Below are 21903 nucleotides of genomic sequence, written 5' to 3' on the forward strand. Positions count from 1 at the left end.
AGCAGAAAATAGTTTGTAGGAGCAGGGATTTTGGTGGACTCTGAGCAGGTACAGAGGTAGTGGTGAGAATTATGCAAGTGCAATTGTTGCTTTAATGTTCCCAAATATAAATTTGATTATGATGAGGAAGGTAATAGGATAGTTGGATCTGAGTTCCCAAGATCTGCATGGTGAGAATTCGCTCCACATATAGATAACTTCACTGATTTTATGTAGCTACAATTATATATAACAATTCCTTTGGAGTGTTCTTTCGAAGAACTTTAGTATTTTATGCAAAAAAGTCCATGTACTAGTATCTACCAGTAAATGATCATAATTATGTATTACAGTGCATGGAACATCTGTTAAAGGACCCTCTCTGTAAAGGACACTATATATTCAACGTACTTATAAAGGGCTCTGAGATTCCTAGTCCTCTACCAATACAATTTTACCACTGAAAAAGGCAACCTTCTTTTATAACAGTAAAATTTCATCAAAATCAGAAAGTGTCAGGCTGTCAGCTAATTAGAGCAGTGGCGTAGCCAGCTGCCTCGAACTGAGCTTGAATGAAGGAGAATACAGCAGTCAGTTGCTGTCTTACAAAAAAATTCTGGCTATAGCTATCTGCTTTGGATATGTACATTTATCATAGTGGGTCTGCTGTGTATGTTTACTCACTTATAATTTCAATCACTCAAAGGAAATGTTTTGTTCTTTTAATTGAGGAAGGAAGCAATGTCACAGTAGATACATTAGATAGAATGACATACGATACGTTTTATATAAGATACATTTTATATAAAATACATTTTCTGTACAATACACAAATGGAAATCTTAAGGTGTGCTTGTATGCAAGTATTATACATGTGTGGCTGGGAAAATTGTAACTAAAAAGTTTAGTGTGTGTATCTAGTTAGAGCAGGTGTTGACAAAATTTGTTCTAGTAGAGAGAGTGATGATTGAAATTGTTGTTGTTGCTGTTGTATGAAGGGAACTGTTAATGCTTGTCCTTTTTTGCTGAGAATGAGTAGCTTCTTTCTGAGATCGACAGCCATGTTGTTAAGCCTTCTTGTTTCAGGACTCAAATGGTTTCTCACCAGCTAAAATAACAAGCAAGTGAAAGATGCCACACATGAAATCAACACACACACACACTACTGCACACACAGTATGCTACACAGTCAATTAAGATTACTTCAGTTTGTTGCTTGCCGAACACAGACAGCAGATGACAAGACAGTTGCATGATGTCTGATTGACTGACATAAATCTTCTGCATCAGCCCAACAATAGCCGACACCAGTCCTTCACACCTCAACACATCAGCTGAGGTGCATGGCCACTACAAACACAATCACACATGCCATTGTCATAATAGGGAAGACATTTACAAAAGGAAACACTTGTTGTCTCAGTATATAACACAGATTACAGGAAGTGTAGTGTACGTAACGACCTGGATATAAAGTATCACCACACACCATCTCCAGTAAGGAAAACGCTTGGAGTTCTAATAATAGCATACTGTGGCCAAAGTGCTAAGATAATGTGCTTTGGTTAGGTAAATCAACAAGTATCTTGTAAGCATTTAAAATTATTTCAAACACAGCAATTCAGCAAAGTATATGTATAACTCTGACATGAAACACTTTGTGGAGTATCATATGGAACATGAAAATACAAGTCATAATGGCAAATAGAATTATAGGATGTTATACGTGCACTATATGTACCATGTGCAATACTACCCAAGCCTAAATAATGGAGAATTTGCTGTAATTTCAAAGATCTCTATTGTTTATTTTCACACTTCGTAGTTAATTGTCTTCATCCTGCTGTAGACTAATTCTTTGTAAAAAGAAAAATTCAACTCCATTCTACGATTCCAATAGTCCATTCCACTGTTTATACTGGTTACCTTAATGGGTTCCATTATTACAACTAGCATTCATTAAATGTTGTCCATTAACCTCCATAACATCCATTAGCTACCACACTTAACATCCATTAAGTACATTTCCACACACGACTTGCATGTATGGTGAAATCATCAAAGTTACAGCGGTTTGTGTGAACCTTGCAAAAAGTTGTGCAAGTCGAATGACGCATGCTCTAAGGGAATTCACCAGCTTTGAAAGTCAAAATAGCTGCAAGTGCTTTAGTGGTACCTGATGGCAGTGGTAAAATGCCAAGTATCATTGATGCCAGAAGGTGTGTACAAAGGCTACAGGAACAGAAACATATTTTGGTGTAGAAGCAATATCAGAACGGCATGATATAACATGTTTCTTATGTGGGAAAGGGCAGTCAGTGGCTTCCACCAAAGCAGCTTGTATCACTCAACCTTAGAAAACTTTCCCATCGTACAAAACATACAATAATGATAGTCTACAATAAGAAGAGATGTTAGCCATTTCATGCTCTTGTGGTAGCAAGCAAAACATGGGCTTGTACCCAGTGTAGTGATGTGCAATAATATTGATAGTGTGATAATCGTATCACAGTAGTCCACTATCGTGATATGATAATAGCTTGTGGTCACCATGAGTACAAATCAGATATTCTAAAAATACTCTTACAATTGAAACATTTGTTGTTGATTTATTTCAATTATTTATTAACTCGCAAGATTTGCTGTATTTCTGAAGGTTTGCTCACTCTCAACATTTGTTGTAGTATGAAAATTTGGATCAACAAAATTACTACTAAACTATGGAACATATTATTTGGATCTACTATCATGATAAACTATCGTATTGTGATAATCAAAGCAATGTGTGATTAGATCCCAAGTTGCTATTGCTGACCTTGTGCAGTATGTCACATGGTACAAATTGTATGAGGGATGGGCTATGACTGTTAGGAGTGTGTGATAATAGTAAAACCTATATGTCGATAAGTGACAATCTTTTTATCTCGACATAGGACTGTTTTGTGAACACAGGTTTACACATACTGTAAAGTCAAGCAGTGTCTGTTAACTCAGAAATTTTATCACTTCCCCAACTAGTTTGACGCCTTTCCCATCTTAATGTGGTTGATTTACAATAGATTACAAAGATTTACTATTATCTCAATAAGCAAATTCATTATCTTATTTACGATAGGCAATTCAGTTATCTAGATAATCTTTTTATCTCCAAGCTCTAATGACTATGGCTGTGTGAGTGAGTATGTTTATGTTTAATTAGCTATAATCTTTTATTATGCATACAGGTCACATACACACACACACACACACGCACGCACGCACACCCACACTACAATTATGGTACACACTTACTCTAGTCAAGTTCAGAAGAATTTGTAGAGTAATTTTGACCAATAGCAGTGAAGCTCTATTCCGGTTGGTACCATTCACAACAGCATACAAGGCAGGCAGTGCTCCTGTCTCCACCAGTACTAGTGAACAGCTGTCTGATAGTCGAGTGATCAACTCTGTAGAGGGAAACAATAACACCACACAATATGCATGCACCTTTCACAATATCAATTTTGCATATCTACAGTGGCTGTTTCCTTTTATTGAACAGTATGAACTTACAGTACCCTGTGAATACATAAGTCATGATGATGTCAACACTAATCAATCGGTGTCTTTATTTTAACTTTGACTGTGGGCACGAGTGGTGTTTTGTAAAGAGCATTGTGGTGAACACAGTCACTACTGGACAGGCAGCCAAGGAGTAATTTATATAACACTACACACTAACTTGTATTTTCGTGTTATATACATACCCAGGTAGGTTGTAATGGGATGCACAAGTCATTTCATCACTACTTAGATCCTTTCATAGCAAATATAGCAATTGAAGGGACATAGTTACTAATGTGTACACTGTATTACATTGTCAGACAGTGAATCAATTTGCTTGCAATCACTGTGTGGCAAAGATAACTCAAGAAATACACAAAAGATTGATAATCACCCATTGTGTTCACCTTGCATTATTTACATGGGTGCTGTGTTATGTCTGATTACTGTAATTCGCTTTATTTTTGTGCAAAAAAATTGTGATAAAAATTTCTATATAAAAATATTTTCGTATGATTTACGTGAATGACTGTTCTACTAGAGTAGTTCAATTACATTAAAATTTTTGTGTAAGAAATTTTCATACAACTTTTGCATATGAAAATTACTTGACAACGAAAAAAAAGCAAATTACAGTACATCATTTACAATGTGAGCCCCACTGCAACTACTACTGCTATTTGATGACTGAGGCATGATGACAATTGTTGCATGGTAGCTAGCAATGAGGCTAATGGACTGCTATGCACCACAAACTTTGCACCAGAGGAGGGTGGAAGCAGTTTAAGTGCCGTAAAATGAATTATGTAAAACCACCAGTTTTCGAGATAAACTGAAGCGTGTGGATGATGTAACAAACAGTGGCATCATTAGAATATTCATACCTGGATAGAGCTAGAATCGCTATGCACAAAATGTTTTATCAGTTTTTGCCTAGAAAATTAAGTGATTTTACAAAAGAAAGTACATCATTTAATCCTTACGTGACACACAATCAAAATATCTAGCGATTACAAGTGATTATTACCATTAGCTGGTTTTGTATTGCGACTATTGAGGTTCATGTGATATTCCAAACAAAACTATGCAATCAATGGAATATTGTCAACTAGCACCTTTAGACACTTCCGCCTCTTTTGTTATACTTTAAAAACACAATTTGTTACAAGTGCATTTAAAAAAAAATCAATTCACCAGGCTTGCATGAAGCTTATTACCTAGTGGTACTGGTTCCTTGCATTCCCCAACATGGGCATGCAAAAAAAAACATCTAATTTTGCTGACCTAGTTTCTCCAAGACAGAGGATCCGTGTGTGAGATATTTCCCTTTCATTAGTAGCTCTAACAAGACGGGCATCTGATCTCGCAGCGTGACACGACGACGCTCCACTGAATTGGCACATCGTAGCCGCTCTCGCATGTTGTGAATCTGAATGGTTGTCTGACACCTAACAAAATAGCCCCTCCAACAGGCCTATAAACAGTACACAGTGTGAGAGATGATGGTATTTGTAGCTACTGTAGTGCTCAAACCTGAATCTTAGTGGCACACTTATGGAGTTTCTGTTGATGAACTTGGTGCTAGAGAAATTTGTGTACTAAATACAAAGAGAATGTAAGGAATACACTCACAATGTGATTACGGCAAATATGCTGAACAGATGATACTGACAGTAGCAATTTGTGATATCTTCTTCTAACAATAGTCATTCTTATCCATGACTGGAAATGCAAAAAATGAATTGTATCAAATCAGTAGAGGTTCTGATATGTTAAACTCACTTGTAGTTTAATGGCAGCAGAAAGTTTTTTCTGTTGCAGTAGACATTGTTGGTAATTGTGCCATGTTCTCTGGATTTGTATGGCTGATATGTTCATCAACACAACTTGTGCAAATTTTCCAATGTAATCGGCCCTTCTCTATAGCACAACAACACATACTGTCTGTACATGGCAAGCAAATTGACAGGCACATACACATACATTCGCAGCACGCACACACACACACACACACACACACACACACACACACACACACACACACACACACACACACACACACACACACACACGCATGCACACACACCTTTCTTTTCACTAATTCTCTGTGATGTCTGAAGGCTCTTTGTATGCATGTTGCTGCCAATTCTCTCTGCTGTTGTTTATGGTGAAGATACTTCCTAATGACTCTTTGTAAAGTAACCGAGGCTGTGCACACTTGTACAAACCAACATCGTGTCTGTCTCGTGTATACACAACTTCTATACCACTGTTGAATGGTCAGTGTTGCCATTTGCTTGCTGTGAAATTCTGCTTGGACAGTTCTTGCTAGTAACATTGCCCTCCATTTTTGCTGGATAAAAATAGTACTGTTCCTAAGAAGGGAAAATTCCTTTTCTGCTCGGAGCCTTCTCACATGTGACTGCAATACAACAGCAGCATGATGGATGCTGGTGTACTGCATGTGACAAACATGTGCACGATAAGCTGCCTGTATTAAAGTGGCAGCTCTGTGCCTCTCAACTTGCTCTTGGTGGATTTTCACTCTTAGTACATGAGCACGATAACTTTGCTGCAGACACAGAACAGCATCCCTAATTCTCTGGTATTGCTGCAAGCACTGCTGCCCTCTCCAGTGTTTCTGTATTGAAATAGCAGCTGACTTCAAAGCAGTGTAATTCTTTTGGTTGAGGTACTGTCTGACATGTGACTGAATCTTTATAGCAGCACAGTTACGTCTCTCAGTTCTGTGTCTACGATATGCTGACTGGATAAGAACAGCTGCACCTTTCATACCAACATAGCACTCCCTGGCTTCTTTTCCTGATAGGTAAGTTCTTGTGTACTTTTGAAGGATGATAGCTGCAGATTTCTTGCTATTGTACTCTCTCCTGCATCGATACATTTTGAATGTTGACTGTATGGTAATTGAGGCTTGCCTGAGCTGCAGGTAGTGTGTTCTCTGTAGGTGTCCTCTGAAATGAGATTGAACTACAATGGTGGCTGTCCTCAGTGCCTTGTACTTAGTGTTGGTTGCTTTACCCAACAGGTAAGACCTAAAGCGTGTTTGTAATAAAACTGCTGCTCTTCTCGTACACAAATATTGCCTCCTAGCAACACACATTCGATACCATGCCTGAATGGTTATGACATTCTCCTTCAGGTTGAGATAAACATTCCTCTGCTTCTTAGCCCTGTAAGCAGCTTGCAGGACTATTGTGGCATCTCTCAGTTGTTGGTACTCTCTCAGCACTGCCCTTCCACTAAACCAAGTCCTTGCTCTTGACTGAATGACCATGGTAGCCTCCTTTAGGGTGAGGTATTTTCTCCTCTCAGCACACATCCTAGCCCAACTCTGTAAGGCTATGCTGGCATTCTTTAGTCTCAAGAAATGATGTCGTGCCTTGTAACCACGATAACATGACTGAATCTTTCTAGCTGCAACATGACTCCTGTACAATTTCCTAGCCAGCAGGCCTCGGGTAAATCGTTGTAACACACGTGTTGCTGATTTAATCTCAACGTACTTGTCATGTACTTGTCTTGCTAGAAGATACGACCTAAAGCATTTCTGGATCACCACTGCAGAGCACTGTTGCTGCAAGTAAGACATCCTCTGTTGTCGAGCTAGCCATGATCTCTCCACAGTTAGCACAGCTGTCTGAAGTTCTGCAACATTTCTGCGCACCTTCCACCCTTTGTAGGCCGCTTGTAGTGTAATGGTACCTTCTCTTATTTGTTGGTACTCTCGTTTGATTTGTCTACCAACAAGTTTAGCTTTGTACAGCTCTTCAACTTTCCTAACAGCTGCAGTTAAATTCTTAAAACATGATTGCACTAAATACCCTCTGGTGAATGCCTGGATTGTGATCACTGCATTGACAGTTCTCAAGTAACTTCTTCTAGTTAGTACACACCTCACTACTGATTGTATCTTCACTGCAGCCATTAGTTGACGTCTCTGCTTGCAGGCTTTGAAGCTTCGTTGAATTGTGACAGTGGCCCACTTTAATTTGAGGTAGTTCTCACAAACTTGTCTGCCATGACTAGCCCATCTGTACCATCTCTGGACACACAACACTGCTTGTTTGGTAACTGTAAACTCTTTCTGTTGTTTGTATCTTCTCCAGTTGGTTTGAGCTACTAATACTGCTCTCTTTAATGAGAGAAAATTCTTGTGAGCTATGTAGCCCCTGACAAAGGCTTGTATAGTTAGAGCTGAAGTGCACATTTGTTGGAACTCTTGTCGTAACCTTCTTCCTTCCTTCGCTGCTCTGTAGTGAACTTGTATTGTGCAAGCAGCTTGTCTTTGTCTTAGAAATGATCTGCGTGCACAGACACCTCTGTAGGCTGCTTGTAGCTTCACTGATGCAGAATGTCTCCTTGCTAGGTGAGCTCTGTATGTTTGTTGGATTACTGCTGCAGAGGTGTGGCACAGCTCCACCCACTGCCTACACATCCAGCCTCTGATAACAGCTTGTAGTTGAACAAGTTTAGAGTAAGTTTCAAGATACTTCTGACGCTGTGAACGTCCCATTTTAACTGCCCTCCAGCGATGAGTAATAATGTCACAAGCTTGTTTCATTCTGACATAACGTCGTCGTTCCATCACTCCTTTGTACCATGACTGTATGGTAACAGTGGCTGATTGCATCCTCTTGTATTCTTGTCTTCTCTTCCAGCCTCTAATGGCTGCTTGTAGAGTGATGCAGGCTGTTCTAGTTTGTTGATAATCTTTTTGTACCTTTCTACCAACAAGTTTAGCTTGGTAGTGTTTCTCTACACTTCTTACTGCATCAGTTAAACTTCTAACACGTGATCTCACCAAACACCCTCTGGTGAACGATTGGATTGTGATCACTGCATTGACAGTTCTCAAGTAACTTCTTCTAGTTAGTACACACCTCACTACTGATTGTATCTTCACTGCAGCCATTAGTTGACGTCGATGTTTGTAGGCTTTGAAGCATCGCTGAATTGTGACAGTGGCCCACTTCAATTTGAGGTAGTCCTCATGAACTTGTCTGGCATGACTAGCCCACCTGTACCATCTCTGGATACACAAGGCTGCTTGTTTGGTAACTGTAAACTCTTTCTGCTGTTTGTATCTTCTCCAGTTGGTTTGAGCCACTAACGCTGCTCTCTTTATGGAGAGGAAATTCTTACGAGCTATGTAACATCTGAAAGAAGCTTGTATAGCTACAGCTGTGGCACGCATTTGTTGGAACTCTTGTCGTAATTGTCTTCCTTCTTTCACAGCTCTGTAGTGGGCTTGGATTGTGCAAGCAGCTTGTCTTTGTCTTAGAAATGATCTTCGTGCACAGACACCTCTGTAGGCTGCTTGTAGCTTCACGGATGCATAATGTCTCCTTGCTAGGTGAGCTCTGTATGTTTGTTGGATTACTGCTGCAGAGGAGTGGCACAGCTCCACCCACTGCCTACACCTCCAGCCTCTGATAACAGCTTGTAGTTGAACAAGTTTAGAGTAAGTTTCAAGATACTTCTGACGTTGTGCACGTCCCATTTGAACTGCCCTCCAGCGATGAGTAATAACATCACAAGCTTGTTTTATTCTGACATAACTTCGTCGTTCCATCACTCCTTTGTACCATGACTGCATGGTAACAGTGGCTGATTGCATCCTCTTGTATTCTTGTCTTCTCTTCCAGCCTCTAATGGCTGCTTGAAGAGTGATGCAGGCTGTTCTAGTTTGCTGATAATCTTTTTGTACTTTTCTACCAACAAATTTAGCTTGGTAGTGTTTCTCTACACTTCTTACTGCATCAGTTAAACTTCTAACACGTGATCTCACCAAACACCCTCTGGTGAACGATTGGATTGTGATCACTGCATTGACAGTTCTCAAGTAACTTCTTCTAGTTAGTACACACCTCACTACTGATTGTATCTTCACTGCAGCCAATAGTTGACGTCGATGTTTGTAGGCTTTGAAGCATTGCTGAATTGTGACAGTGGCCCATTTTAATTTGAGGTAGTCCTCACGAACTTGTCTGCCATGACTAGCCCACCTGTACCATCTCTGGACACACAACACTGCTTGTTTGGTAACTGTAAACTCTTTCTGTTGTTTGTATCTTCTCCAGTTGGTTTGAGCTACTAATGCTGCTCTCTTTAATGAGAGAAAATTCTTGTGAGCTATGTAGCCCCTGACAAAGGCTTGTATAGTTAGAGCTGAAGTGCACATTTGTTGGAACTCTTGTCGTAACCTTCTTCCTTCCTTCGCTGCTCTGTAGTGAACTTGTATTGTGCAAGCAGCTTGTCTTTGTCTTAGAAATGATCTGCGTGCACAGACACCTCTGTAGGCTGCTTGTAGCTTCACTGATGCAGAATGTCTCCTTGCTAGGTGAGCTCTGTATGTTTGTTGGATTACTGCTGCAGAGGTGTGGCACAGCTCCACCCACTGCCTACACATCCAGCCTCTGATAACAGCTTGTAGTTGAACAAGTTTAGAGTAAGTTTCAAGATACTTCTGACGCTGTGAACGTCCCATTTTAACTGCCCTCCAGCGATGAGTAATAATGTCACAAGCTTGTTTCATTCTGACATAACGTCGTCGTTCCATCACTCCTTTGTACCATGACTGTATGGTAACAGTGGCTGATTGCATCCTCTTGTATTCTTGTCTTCTCTTCCAGCCTCTAATGGCTGCTTGTAGAGTGATGCAGGCTGTTCTAGTTTGCCGATAATCTTTTTGTACCTTTCTACCAACAAGTTTAGCTTGGTAGTGTTTCTCTACACTTCTTACTGCATCAGTTAAACTTCTAACACGTGATCTCACCAAACACCCTCTGGTGAATGATTGGATTGTGATCACTGCATGGACAGTTCTCAAGTAACTTCTTCTAGTTAGTACACACCTCACTACTGATTGTATCTTCACTGCAGCCATTAGTTGACGTCGATGTTTGTAGGCTTTGAAGCATCGCTGAATTGTGACAGTGGCCCACTTCAATTTGAGGTAGTCCTCATGAACTTGTCTGGCATGACTAGCCCACCTGTACCATCTCTGGATACACAAGGCTGCTTGTTTGGTAACTGTAAACTCTTTCTGCTGTTTGTATCTTCTCCAGTTGGTTTGAGCCACTAACGCTGCTCTCTTTATGGAGAGGAAATTCTTACGAGCTATGTAACATCTGAAAGAAGCTTGTATAGCTACAGCTGTGGCACGCATTTGTTGGAACTCTTGTCGTAATTGTCTTCCTTCTTTCACAGCTCTGTAGTGGGCTTGGATTGTGCAAGCAGCTTGTCTTTGTCTTAGAAATGATCTTCGTGTACAGACACCTCTGTAGGCTGCTTGTAGCTTCATGGATGCATAATGTCTCCTTGCTAGGTGAGCTCTGTATGTTTGTTGGATTACTGCTGCAGAGGAGTGGCACAGCTCCACCCACTGCCTACACCTCCAGCCTCTGATAACAGCTTGTAGTTGAACAAGTTTAGAGTAAGTTTCAAGATACTTCTGACGTTGTGCACGTCCCATTTGAACTGCCCTCCAGCGACGAGTAATAACGTCACAAGCTTGTTTCATTCTGACATAACGCCGTTGTTCCATCACTCCTTTGTACCAAGACTGTACGGTAACAGCTGCTGACTGCATTCTCTTGTATTCTTGTCTTCTCTTCCAACTTCTAATGGCTGCCTGTAGCACAATACAACTCTGCTGTAGTTGCCGGTAACATTGCCTTGTGTGTATCGCAAGCTTGTGAGCTCTGTATTGACTCTGGATAGTCAACACTGCACACCGTATATTCAGATATCGACATCGTTGCAGGTATCCCCTAATCCCTGCTTGCAGTTTGATGGCTGCTTGATGTTTACGGCAAAGTCTTGCCCTTACAGCATGCTGGATAAGTATCACACTATTAAGTGTCCTTTGATAATCTTCTTTATCTCTTCTACCAATTTTGAGAGCTCTAAATCTTTGCTGAAACACAATGGCAGCATTTCTCTTCTCAACAAATGTTCTATGGGCAATCCAACCCTTAAATGCTGCCTGAACAGTAATTGCTGCAGATCTTTTGGCTGTAAAAGTAGTTCTTGCCGTTTCAGCCAAAATTTTTGCCCTGTAGCATCGCTGAATTGTTAAACAAGCAGTTTTGAGTTGAATGTACTTCTTATGGCATATAAACCTACGCCAGGTGGATTGAATTTTCACCACAGCACAATGTCTTCTTGTTCTCTCAGCTTCCAGAACAGCTAAGTGTCTCCTATATGCTGACTGAATAACACAAGTGGCTTGCTTCAGGTTTGTATATTGGCAGAATTTCAAGTGGCCTCTAAAGGTAGCTTGAATTAACTGAGCTGCTCTTTCCCTTTGGATAGACCTCTGCCTTCTGTACCATTGCTGGATCACTAGTACAGCTTGCTGGGTGAGTAAGAATTCACCTCTCTGGTGGAGCATCATGGTACGTGCTCTCCAGTGTTGTTGGATTACCACCGCTGCTTGCTTCATTCTCTGGTACTTGGCCTGGATCAGATGGCACCTCACATGAGCCTTCAAAAGGAACAACAAAACATGAACAGCAAGCAGCATAATAGCAGGAATAAGTGTCTAACCTGAAGAATCACAGCTGCCTTCTCTCTTAATACCTTTAACATAAATAATAATGATCATAAGATACTCTTCAAAACTTACTGATAACATTAACACTATTTGACCATTATATTTTGTCATACCATGAAACCAAGTGTGCAAACTTGTGTGATATGACATAAGGTACAGTATCTACATAAACAGCAAATTTGAGTGAGTGTCACATACCATTTTCCTCCTTCTCTCAAGCTTGCTATGTCGATTTCTCCAAGCTGTCTGCAGTACTATCGCAGCTCTAACCTCTTGGCTGATACTCAATAACTGCCGGCACAAGTAGGATGTGTATGCTATCACCACCTGTAACAAGTCACCACGAGTAATCCTGCTGTAACAATCTAATTAGTGCACACCTTCTCATCAGGCATGGTGTCTATCATGTCCTTGCTCATCACTAAGGGAGGCACTCCCCCTAGCAACTGCATCTAACAGGTTTAGAAAACAGTAAATTTAGCACTACAATAAGATACTATACATACCTTCTCACTAAGCAGCTTGAAATTGGCTTTCTCATTGGCTATATGTAGTGTTTTCTCCTTATTGGTTGCTACATAAACAGCAATTTTAAAATCACTGTAATCAAGAATTCATAATATATATATATATATACTGAAGAGAGTATCCTACTCTCATATACCCCTGTAGAAGGGCGTATCGTGAAGTCACGAAGTTAACTAGATGCCGTAGTTTGTGACATACGAGCAGAGATGGGGTAACGCGTTACGTAATATAACGCGTTACATAATATATATTACAATTGCGAGCTGAAGTAATATAACGCGTTACATTGCGAAATGCATGTAATATAACTTAAGTTACTTTTAGAAACTATTAACTCGTTACTAGTAACGAACAAAGTAACAATATTACGTAACGAGCAAGGTAACAAGTAGCGATCAGCGCGATGTAATGACATAGATAATATACCTAGATATATTATCTATGGTAATGAGTAATACTATGAGCAACAATGAGCCAGTAAAGCATTACAAATGGCTTTTATACTGCTATTTACTATCCATTAAACTACTCAGTGATCCATTACCTCAATCCATTAACCTTTCACCTATATTAAAGGATGTGGCCCGGTCCATTGGACTGATGCGTACCACGTGACCACATAGACCATTGCTATTAATGCACACTGTCTGTGTGAAAACATGTGGTTTGCATGCATATATGCTGAAGTGTTAATTTAATTCATAATATTAAAGTACATGAAGTTACTTGCATTCAGTAACTTTAATATTTACAGCTAATAATATTACGTTACATTTCACAAGTAACTTAATATGTAATATTATTAAGTTACATTTTATTTTAAGTAATATGTAACTGTAATATATTTAATTGTGTAGAAAGTATTATGTAATATGTAATATATTACTTTGAAAAGGTAACTTCCCCAACTCTGCATACGAGCAGCCATAAAGTGCAAGAATCATTAGTACCATTTCACACTTGTGACGCTCAAGATAGCCATATTCGCGAATGGCCTTGCAAGAAACGCCTACAAAGCGGTCTTACCCCATGAAGGAACAATTGTAGTTCGGTGAGAAATGCTTACAGCTGGAGTTAATTTGGTTGCTAGCAACGTTGTTACATGTAGGAATGTGTTCAATCGATACCATGTTCAACTAATGACATCATTAATTATACAAAGAAAAACGGGAAAACTCAGAAGTACTACGTCATAACTTCACAATACGCCCTTCTACAGGGGTATATGAGAGTAGGATACTCTCCTTAGTATATATACTCTTGCTGTAATAAAGGTGACTGTTCTATTAGAGTAATACTGAATGTATGCTACAGAATGACTGCTTTCTATGCACACCAAAAATCATCCATGGGCTACTATGAATGGCTCAGTATTTCTATAGCCCAGCACTCCTTGGTACCAAAAATGCATCAGGTAAATAAAGTGATTTTGGTATGGCAAACATTGTCAGAGCACAGTGCATACAGAGGTATATACAAAGTTCTTATTCACTTACTGGGACTGAAGTTCTTTGTCCATCCATCAACTAGTTCTTCCTCAGGACTATCAATGTCTTCTTCAGCTGCTGACTGAGTAGCAGCTGTCAGAGATGTCTCATTGTTGATGACGGCCAATGGTAGCAGGTGTGGATGGTAGTGATGGAGCAGATAACAGAACACTCGACCATCAGAGAATGATGTGGTAAAATTGGTCACCTGCAAACATGATTAAAGTAATCCACCACATGTAGCATGCATGGCTCCACTGCTTCATGTGATGTTATATCAAGTGTGAACTCTAATAAGGCCATTTGTTGAAACTTACACATAGAGCACATATCCTTGTTGACACTTGCAAGCCAACTCTCAACTACATACAGTCACAGTGATGTCATCAAGGGATACTATACATTTACTACATCCATGAAAACTACTTTTAAATCTTAAAATTTTGACCATCAAGTTGCACAATAGACACAAACACTCTAATAGAACATGTGTTTGTTTGTGGGGGCCGGTCAATACTATACTACGACAATTAAACTTTACTTACCGGCACACCATATATGGCACAGACAGAGTTACACCACTGCAACAACATGCTGATAGAGGCACTCTTGAAGAAGATGCTGGGTTCCAGTGAGCAGCGACGCTGACTGAAGTTAGCAAGAGCTATTGGATGCGGTTTGTGCTGCTTCAGTACTTCAACCTCCTTTCTCAGCTCTTCCACATCCAACTGAAGATCAACCTGAAAGAAGGTGGTATTAATACTCTGCTATATAGTGGGTGTGACTATTATCAAGAGTACATAATATTTTTATTATGTACTCTTGCTATTATTATTATCCAAATATCAACATGCCTGCTCTGTGCTCAGGTAAGTGAATTTGTTCAGAAGCCAATTCATTTATATTCAGAAATCCGTTCAATTACTCTAATAGAACATACAGTGAAAATCCCACTTAGTAACCACCTCATTGATAAAGCCAGCGACCACATTCTACAGGTCCTAACTGATAATACTAAGTCACTAAAGCAACATTCCCTCAATAAAGTGACCAGCAGTTGAGCAAGCTGTAATTTAGTATAGCATTACAACTTTTTTGTTTTGTAATGCTTTACAATGCAGGCAAGCCCTGCATTAAAGATCTGCGGGAAACATGTACCCACAGCCTACAGTCACACAAACTTACAAATATTAAAAGTTTTACAATGAATAAATTAGTGCTAGCTAGCTACATTTGTTTGCCACAGCACTTGTCATATGTGACTGTTCTATTAGAGAATTCAATCTTCCAGCACAAATGTACTCATTATTTTGGAAATACATACTCAATGCATTAACAGCTACTTAGCTATTTACCAACTGGAATCTTTAGTATACGTAGCTATACCTACACAGGACAATAAAGTCTTCATATGATCAACTTAAGCGGCTATTATCTATTATGCATAAATACACTAGGGATGTGGCTCAAACATAAATCAAATGTTACAGCAAATAACTACTGGTTTTGTTGAAAAGCCTCAGTAATATTAGGTTTCCTTTATGGCCACATTAATGAGGTTTTCAATAACACGGCCACCTCAAAATGGGGCCACTTACTCTGGGTCCCATAGGTGGTCCTATTTTTGGTAAAATATTAAAACAGTCACTTAATATTGTTCAGATAGTTGAGAGTTTGGATAGACAAGGTCTACTCTTCACTAGCACTCAATAAATCATCGCAGTTTTATTTTCATAGCATTTACAGCTTTGATACAAGTGGAAGGAAAGTAGGCATTATAGATTCTAACACACTAAAAGGGAATATTACCATTTACTGTACAATAAAAAGAAGGGAAGGAAGGTCTGCAATAACAGCATAGAATTGCTCGACAAAAGACACTTTCAAACTACAGTAAGAGACACATGTACAGACAGACCTTAAAATGAAAGATGATCGACCACAGTAAGGAGAGGGTTAGTTCCTTGTGCCCCATAACAATGGCCTGGGCAGTCACTAGATGAGGGATACTGACATGTTGTCTCAGCTCCTTCAGGACTACCTCCACATTATGCAACTTCTAAAAGGAGGAAGACATATGCATACAAACAGCATTGGCAAAGCTTCCACCAGACCTGAGTTTTACTGGCTGTTGGTACTCTCATCTGCCCAGACAACTCCCAATTGTTTGTCAGCATCTCAGTCAGGCGACTATGGAAACCAAAACAACAGTGAATTTTAGTAAACTAAAATGCAGAAAAAATGTTGGTAGCATCGGACCTACAACTGTTGACAAAATACTCTTATAGAACATTCACTACCACTGTTTAAAACACTAATGCAGCAAAACACTCTAATGAAACAGTTGCTGTACCATAGTCGGATGCCATCCCTCAGGTCCACAGCAAGGTTGGTTACACCAAAGTCATACTCATCAAGTGGACGCTGCAAGAATGAAAGATGATATTGAAGGGAATACAGTAATGGAACCTGTTAAAGTGGATGGACACACAAAATTGGGATACCTAGTCCAGACATTTAGTTAAGGTCCCCAAAGCATTCCTTAGTACATAAACTGACCTGAAATATATAAGGATACCTGTACACTTTGTCCTAAGGTGACCATATTTCACAGTTTTCCCTTCAGTTAAAAGTTTAAAATATTATCCAAGTGGAACAGATTTAATATGGTACTATCCACACCACCAAAATTTCTTAGTGCATGCTGTAAGTCCCACCCACTCACCTGCATATAACTTAAAGTGTAGTTGAGCAGACGAAGGTGCTTCACTATATCGCCTTCTCCACACAGAAAAATGTCCGATAATGCTACCAAAACTTGCCGGCTTGACTACAAACATCACCAGTAATACATAATAACCCATGATGCTGTTCTTGCTCACTTTAATGGTGGCAGTCTTGACAAACAGGCAGGGATCGTTGTCAATCAGTCGAGACATTTTTGCCTTGTCCAGGAAGATCACCATCATCAGCAACTTGCGGAAGGCATACTGCAGCAATGCCTCCTCATAACCTGCAGTGCAACACCAGTAGTATAATACATTGTACAAATTAATCGATCCTTATTAGGCAATGGAATCTGTCTACGGTGGGTAGTTGTTGAGTTTAAAATTTTCATTATACTGTGTAGGTCACAGTTGACTGCACCACTCACAAATATCCATTTGGGGAATACGCAGGTGACCTTTTAGTATAGGTAGCTGCTAAGAGAAGTTTTACCAGAAGCACACAAGTATCAATTATGTGCTCCTGGTTCCAACTATTGAATGACTACCGTACCTGCTCCATGGGATCCAGTCTTGAGGGTGTAGGCCTGCGAGATGGCATCATCTTCACACAGTCTTGCCACACAGTAAGTGGCATAGTCATCCACCAACTGCCTACCATTAGTGGAGTGTGAGGGAAGGATCTCCCCAAGCAACACCTGTAGAGCAATGAGTACATTTTAATGAAGGGGGAGAATAATATATAAACAAGACACTACACAGGCCATAGTAATCTAAAGTTTTCATATGTCCTCTAAATTGCCTTTTGTTCATACATACGTACACATAGCTAGTATGTATAAGCACGTATGCTACAATCGTATTGTGGTGCCATACCTCTACTCCAAGTCTTAGCCAAACAATGCTGTAGCTATTCAACACTTCTATTAATCTTTCCCGCAGACCAATGTCAGAATGAATGGTCCGGTCTGGTCTCATGGTCAGTCTCCTACTCTCTACCTCAACTTCTAGCCTCAGAAACACATCCTCCAGCACCTGGGACTGGTACAACTGACAAGCCTGCTGTCGTATGCGTGCCTCCCTCCGTCGCAACTGTAACCGTGATACGCTTGAAACATTGTGGCCTCCACTCTTTTCATCCTGATGAAATGTGAGTTGTCCAACGTTTTCAACTGAAAAAAGGAGTTGTACTACTTTAACACAATGAGTATGATAAGTTGAGAATAAAATGTACATGCACTATTGTATGACAATGTAAAATTCTAATAGAGCATACAAGGTAACAGAGTGTACTTGCCTGCTCTACCACTGCTTGGCAAAGTGTTACCAAAGTTATCTACAGGTACTAACACATAGTTGAGCCATCTCGTAAAAGCTATATAGAAGAAAAATATTCAAGCACACGTATTAAATGATTCATTTATACCTCTCTCTTGTTTTGAACTCCAATGCTCATCATAAAGTGCATTCCTACAGGCAAAGGGCATTGGTTCTGCAGTGCCAAAGATACACTTTAAACGGCTTAAATTACAAGCTTCCATACCTCTAATTCTAGGTTGGGCTTGGCCCGTTGGTTTCTTCAGTGTCAGTTTTCGTTGTGGCAGACCAACTGTGGTTGACTTTGTTGTCTTCTTGACATCCAAAGACCTTCTTTGCTGCACTTTCTTCTTTTCCGCAGCAACACTGGGACCATTCTGTAAACTTCGTCTAGCATTTTTAGAAGTAACGTAAGCGCTGTTGAGCTTGTTAGTAAGGGGGACACGGTTGCTAGGAGGCTTTTTATTCTGAGTTTGGTTTACGCTAGCAGCTTCAGTGGCACTAGCGTCGCTGCTATCACTGTCGCCATTACAAATCGTGAAAGTTACCGACTTCTTTATCGGCTTGGGAGAGACTGTATCGGCAAAGCTAACTCCTTCGTCCTTAGTCCATGCTGAGAAGAGTACAGGTTGGTTTGGAATATTCCACTGCTTCCTGGCTGTTTTTCTTACAAATGACGGCTTGTTTTCTTTCTCAACAACAAATGTAGACCCTCTCTCCTACAAACTTTTATTACACACAGATTCTCCCCAAAAATGGTCTATCCTTACTTCAGGATCTACATCAGTTTCTTTGTTTTCTAAGTTACACACAGATCCCTACGAAAAGTTAATGAAGTTTGAAATAAAATATGCAAATTACGTACATTGGTAAACGGAGTGGATGTGGCTAAAACTCCATCCTCACTAAAAAGGGATGCATCGCTCTTGTCTCTCTGTACAGGTAGGAAATATTAATATAATTACGTAAAGTTCCATACAATCACCTTGTTCATTTCGCGATTATATATCAAGAGACTTCATTTCATCAAAACACCTGCACCTCGGCACGACAATTTTGAATCACGTTTTAAATCCGCGAAGCGATTTGATTGGTTTAAAACTGCAAATTACGCAATTACCTCAATTTCCTTACAACATGACATAAAGTACAACAATTGACACATACAGCATTATACAGTCACAAAAGATGTCTTCTTTACAAATAAAATTAAAAAGTACAGTTTAAAAACTATACATTTTCAAGTAGTGGTGTTGTTTCTTCAACAACAGTAGGAATATGATTACACAGACGCTGTTTACATACAGGGCACACCGGAGTTGACCGGACCCAGTTATAGAGGCAGCTGTAAAAAGAAGGACAATAAGAAGACATGACATATCTACATAGATCTTACCTCTCATGGAAACAATGTTCACATGGGCATATTGTTATTCGTGAACCAAATGAGAAATCTTCCAAGCATATTACACAAGTCTATATGAAACAAAAAAATGGTACTTAACTTTAAAAAATTGTGAATTACATGTAAATACTGTATGTATGTGCATGCTACTCAGTGGGAATGTATAAAAGTGTGTGATTGTACTTCAGGAGTTCCAGTTCAGTCAACATGTTTCTTTGCATTGCCCTATCAATGCTCTCCGCCAGCTGTTGAATTCTGTATGTGCACATGAACCAACAATCAAACACCTTAGACAGTCCTTTCAACAGCTCCAAAGATGGTTGATGATAGTTTGGACCAGTTGTTGGAAACACTGGTTAGTTGCCCACAAGCCAGAAACTTCCAGAAGCATTACTACTGAGACTTTAGACCATCTCAAGGAGAGGAAGACAGCAGATCAACAGGCGGTGATGACAATGTAGTCAGTCACGTCAGTGGTTTGTTTCATGTTAATGCTAATCCTGATGCTGGCAGCTGCAGCAATGAAGCCAATATAAGCGACAACAACCCTGCACCTAATAACAGAATGAAGCAGTAAATGGTGGGCAAAGAAACCATTAGTTGCCATGGTAATGAAGCTACTGTCCAACATGACACTGAAGCTAATAACCACACTGATAATGAAGCCATTAATGTCATGGCAATGAAACTACCAATAACAGCAATGTTTACAGGGTAGCTATAGATGACAGCTATGCCTATGGGGGCCATGACTTCAACAACAGAAGCTACTAAGCCTCTTGAATTACTATGGGAATGAGCTTCCCCAGGTGAGGCTAAGTTCTTTTGATACCAGAACTTCAAAGGTTCACAACAGATGTAATTGCATGGCTGTGAGAACAAATGCTGCAGGGTGAGGTGGATGAGGAGTCGGCTAAAAATACTTTAGACACAGCATAGCAGTTGTTGGAGGAACTGGGAATGCACCCTCCACTCCCTTTGACCTCTCTGAATCCAAGAATGTTTACGGGAAGCAACAACAACAGATCCATGGGTCTTGGAGGCAATTTCAGGTTATCAGTTAGAGCAAGAGTCCATTAGCTTCTAATATAGCCTGTACAAAATCACTGTGTTAAGCTCAGTCCAGTTTACCTTTGATCAAATTAACACTTCTTCTGGCGATAGAGAACTGTTGATTGGTGATTATTGGTGTTGATAAGGTCAAGGCTTTATTCTGTGAACAGGCTTAATGTGTTACCAAGAGTTAATATGGGAGTGTTACTAGACTCAGTGATTTTCCTGGATGTATTCCAATTAGATATTCTCTCTCTTACTTGTATTATGAACTCTTGGTTAGAGCTTACAAGGAAAACCACGCAACCCTACATTCCACTTTCAAAGACAAATGCCAGAGGTGCAACAGATACACTTGGAGGTACAGGGGTTACTGACAAATAATTCAGCTGGTCAAGAAGAAGGACAGTTTCGGTTTCTAGTCCAGACAGCTTCTTGTACCCAAGAAAGGTGGACAATACAGACCAGTAATAAACTTAAGACCACTAAACAGGTGGATCCAGTACAACCACTTCAAGATGGAAGGCATCCACCTCCTAGCCAAGGAAGATTACATGACATCAAGAGTTCATAATATATATACTAAGGAGAGTATCCTACTCTCATATACCCCTGTAGAAGGGCGTATCGTGAAGTTATGATGTAACGACAAGATGGTGTGGTTTGTGACGTACAAGCAGCCGTAAAAGTGCAAGTATCATTAGCATCATTTCATACTCGCGATGCTCAGAGTAGCCGTATTCGCGAATGGCCTAGCAAGAAACACCTACTAAGCGGTCTTAAGCCATGAGGGAACGATTGTAGTTCGGTGAGAAACGCTTAGAGCTGGAGATGATTTGGTTGCTAGCGACATTGTTAGGCACGCGTTCAATCGATACCATGTTCAACTAATGACATCATTAATTATACAAAGAAAAACGGGTGAACTCAGAAGTGTTACATCATAACTTCACGATACGCCCTTCTACAGGGGTATATGAGAGTAGGATACTCTCCTTAGTATATATATTATGAACTCTTGATGACATGCATTGACTTGAAGGACGCTTACCTGGTTATCTCGATAAATCAACAATGCCACAAATTCCTACTGGGAGGGCCAAGATTTTGAGTTTGTTTGCATCTGGCTTCAGCCTCTTGGGTGTTCATGAAGGTTATGAGAGTGGTAGTTGCCTTTTTGTGAAACCGAGGTATCCATTGCACAATCTACCTGGATAACCTCCTCGTAATGAACAAGAACCCATCAACTCTAAGGGAACATACCACGCTGACACTAGACCTTCT

General features: G+C 39.9%; 1 protein-coding gene across 1 annotated transcript; it reads right to left on the reverse strand.

Moving 5' to 3' along the window:
• Nucleotides 1-757: 757 nt before the first annotated feature.
• Nucleotides 758-21892, reverse strand: LOC136268236 (abnormal spindle-like microcephaly-associated protein homolog). Its single transcript, XM_066063515.1, has 28 exons — nucleotides 19558-21892; nucleotides 19147-19506; nucleotides 19027-19095; nucleotides 18932-18979; nucleotides 18388-18880; nucleotides 18271-18336; nucleotides 18142-18219; nucleotides 17721-18016; nucleotides 17398-17542; nucleotides 17001-17131; nucleotides 16844-16948; nucleotides 16472-16542; nucleotides 16233-16308; nucleotides 16037-16177; nucleotides 14664-14858; nucleotides 14128-14326; nucleotides 12610-12677; nucleotides 12484-12555; nucleotides 12302-12430; nucleotides 12097-12129; nucleotides 5609-12034; nucleotides 5305-5442; nucleotides 5155-5244; nucleotides 5056-5103; nucleotides 4807-4996; nucleotides 3271-3425; nucleotides 1183-1329; nucleotides 758-1087 (listed from the first exon to the last, which is right to left on the reverse strand). The coding sequence occupies exons 2-28, from the start codon at nucleotides 19153-19155 to the stop codon at nucleotides 884-886; spliced, it is 9822 nt and encodes a 3273-aa protein (XP_065919587.1). The 5' UTR covers nucleotides 19156-19506; nucleotides 19558-21892; the 3' UTR covers nucleotides 758-883.
• Nucleotides 21893-21903: the final 11 nt, after the last annotated feature.

The sequence above is a fragment of the Dysidea avara genome, chromosome 10 (genome assembly GCF_963678975.1).
Source record: "Dysidea avara chromosome 10, odDysAvar1.4, whole genome shotgun sequence".
Lineage (NCBI taxonomy): Eukaryota > Metazoa > Porifera > Demospongiae > Dictyoceratida > Dysideidae > Dysidea > Dysidea avara.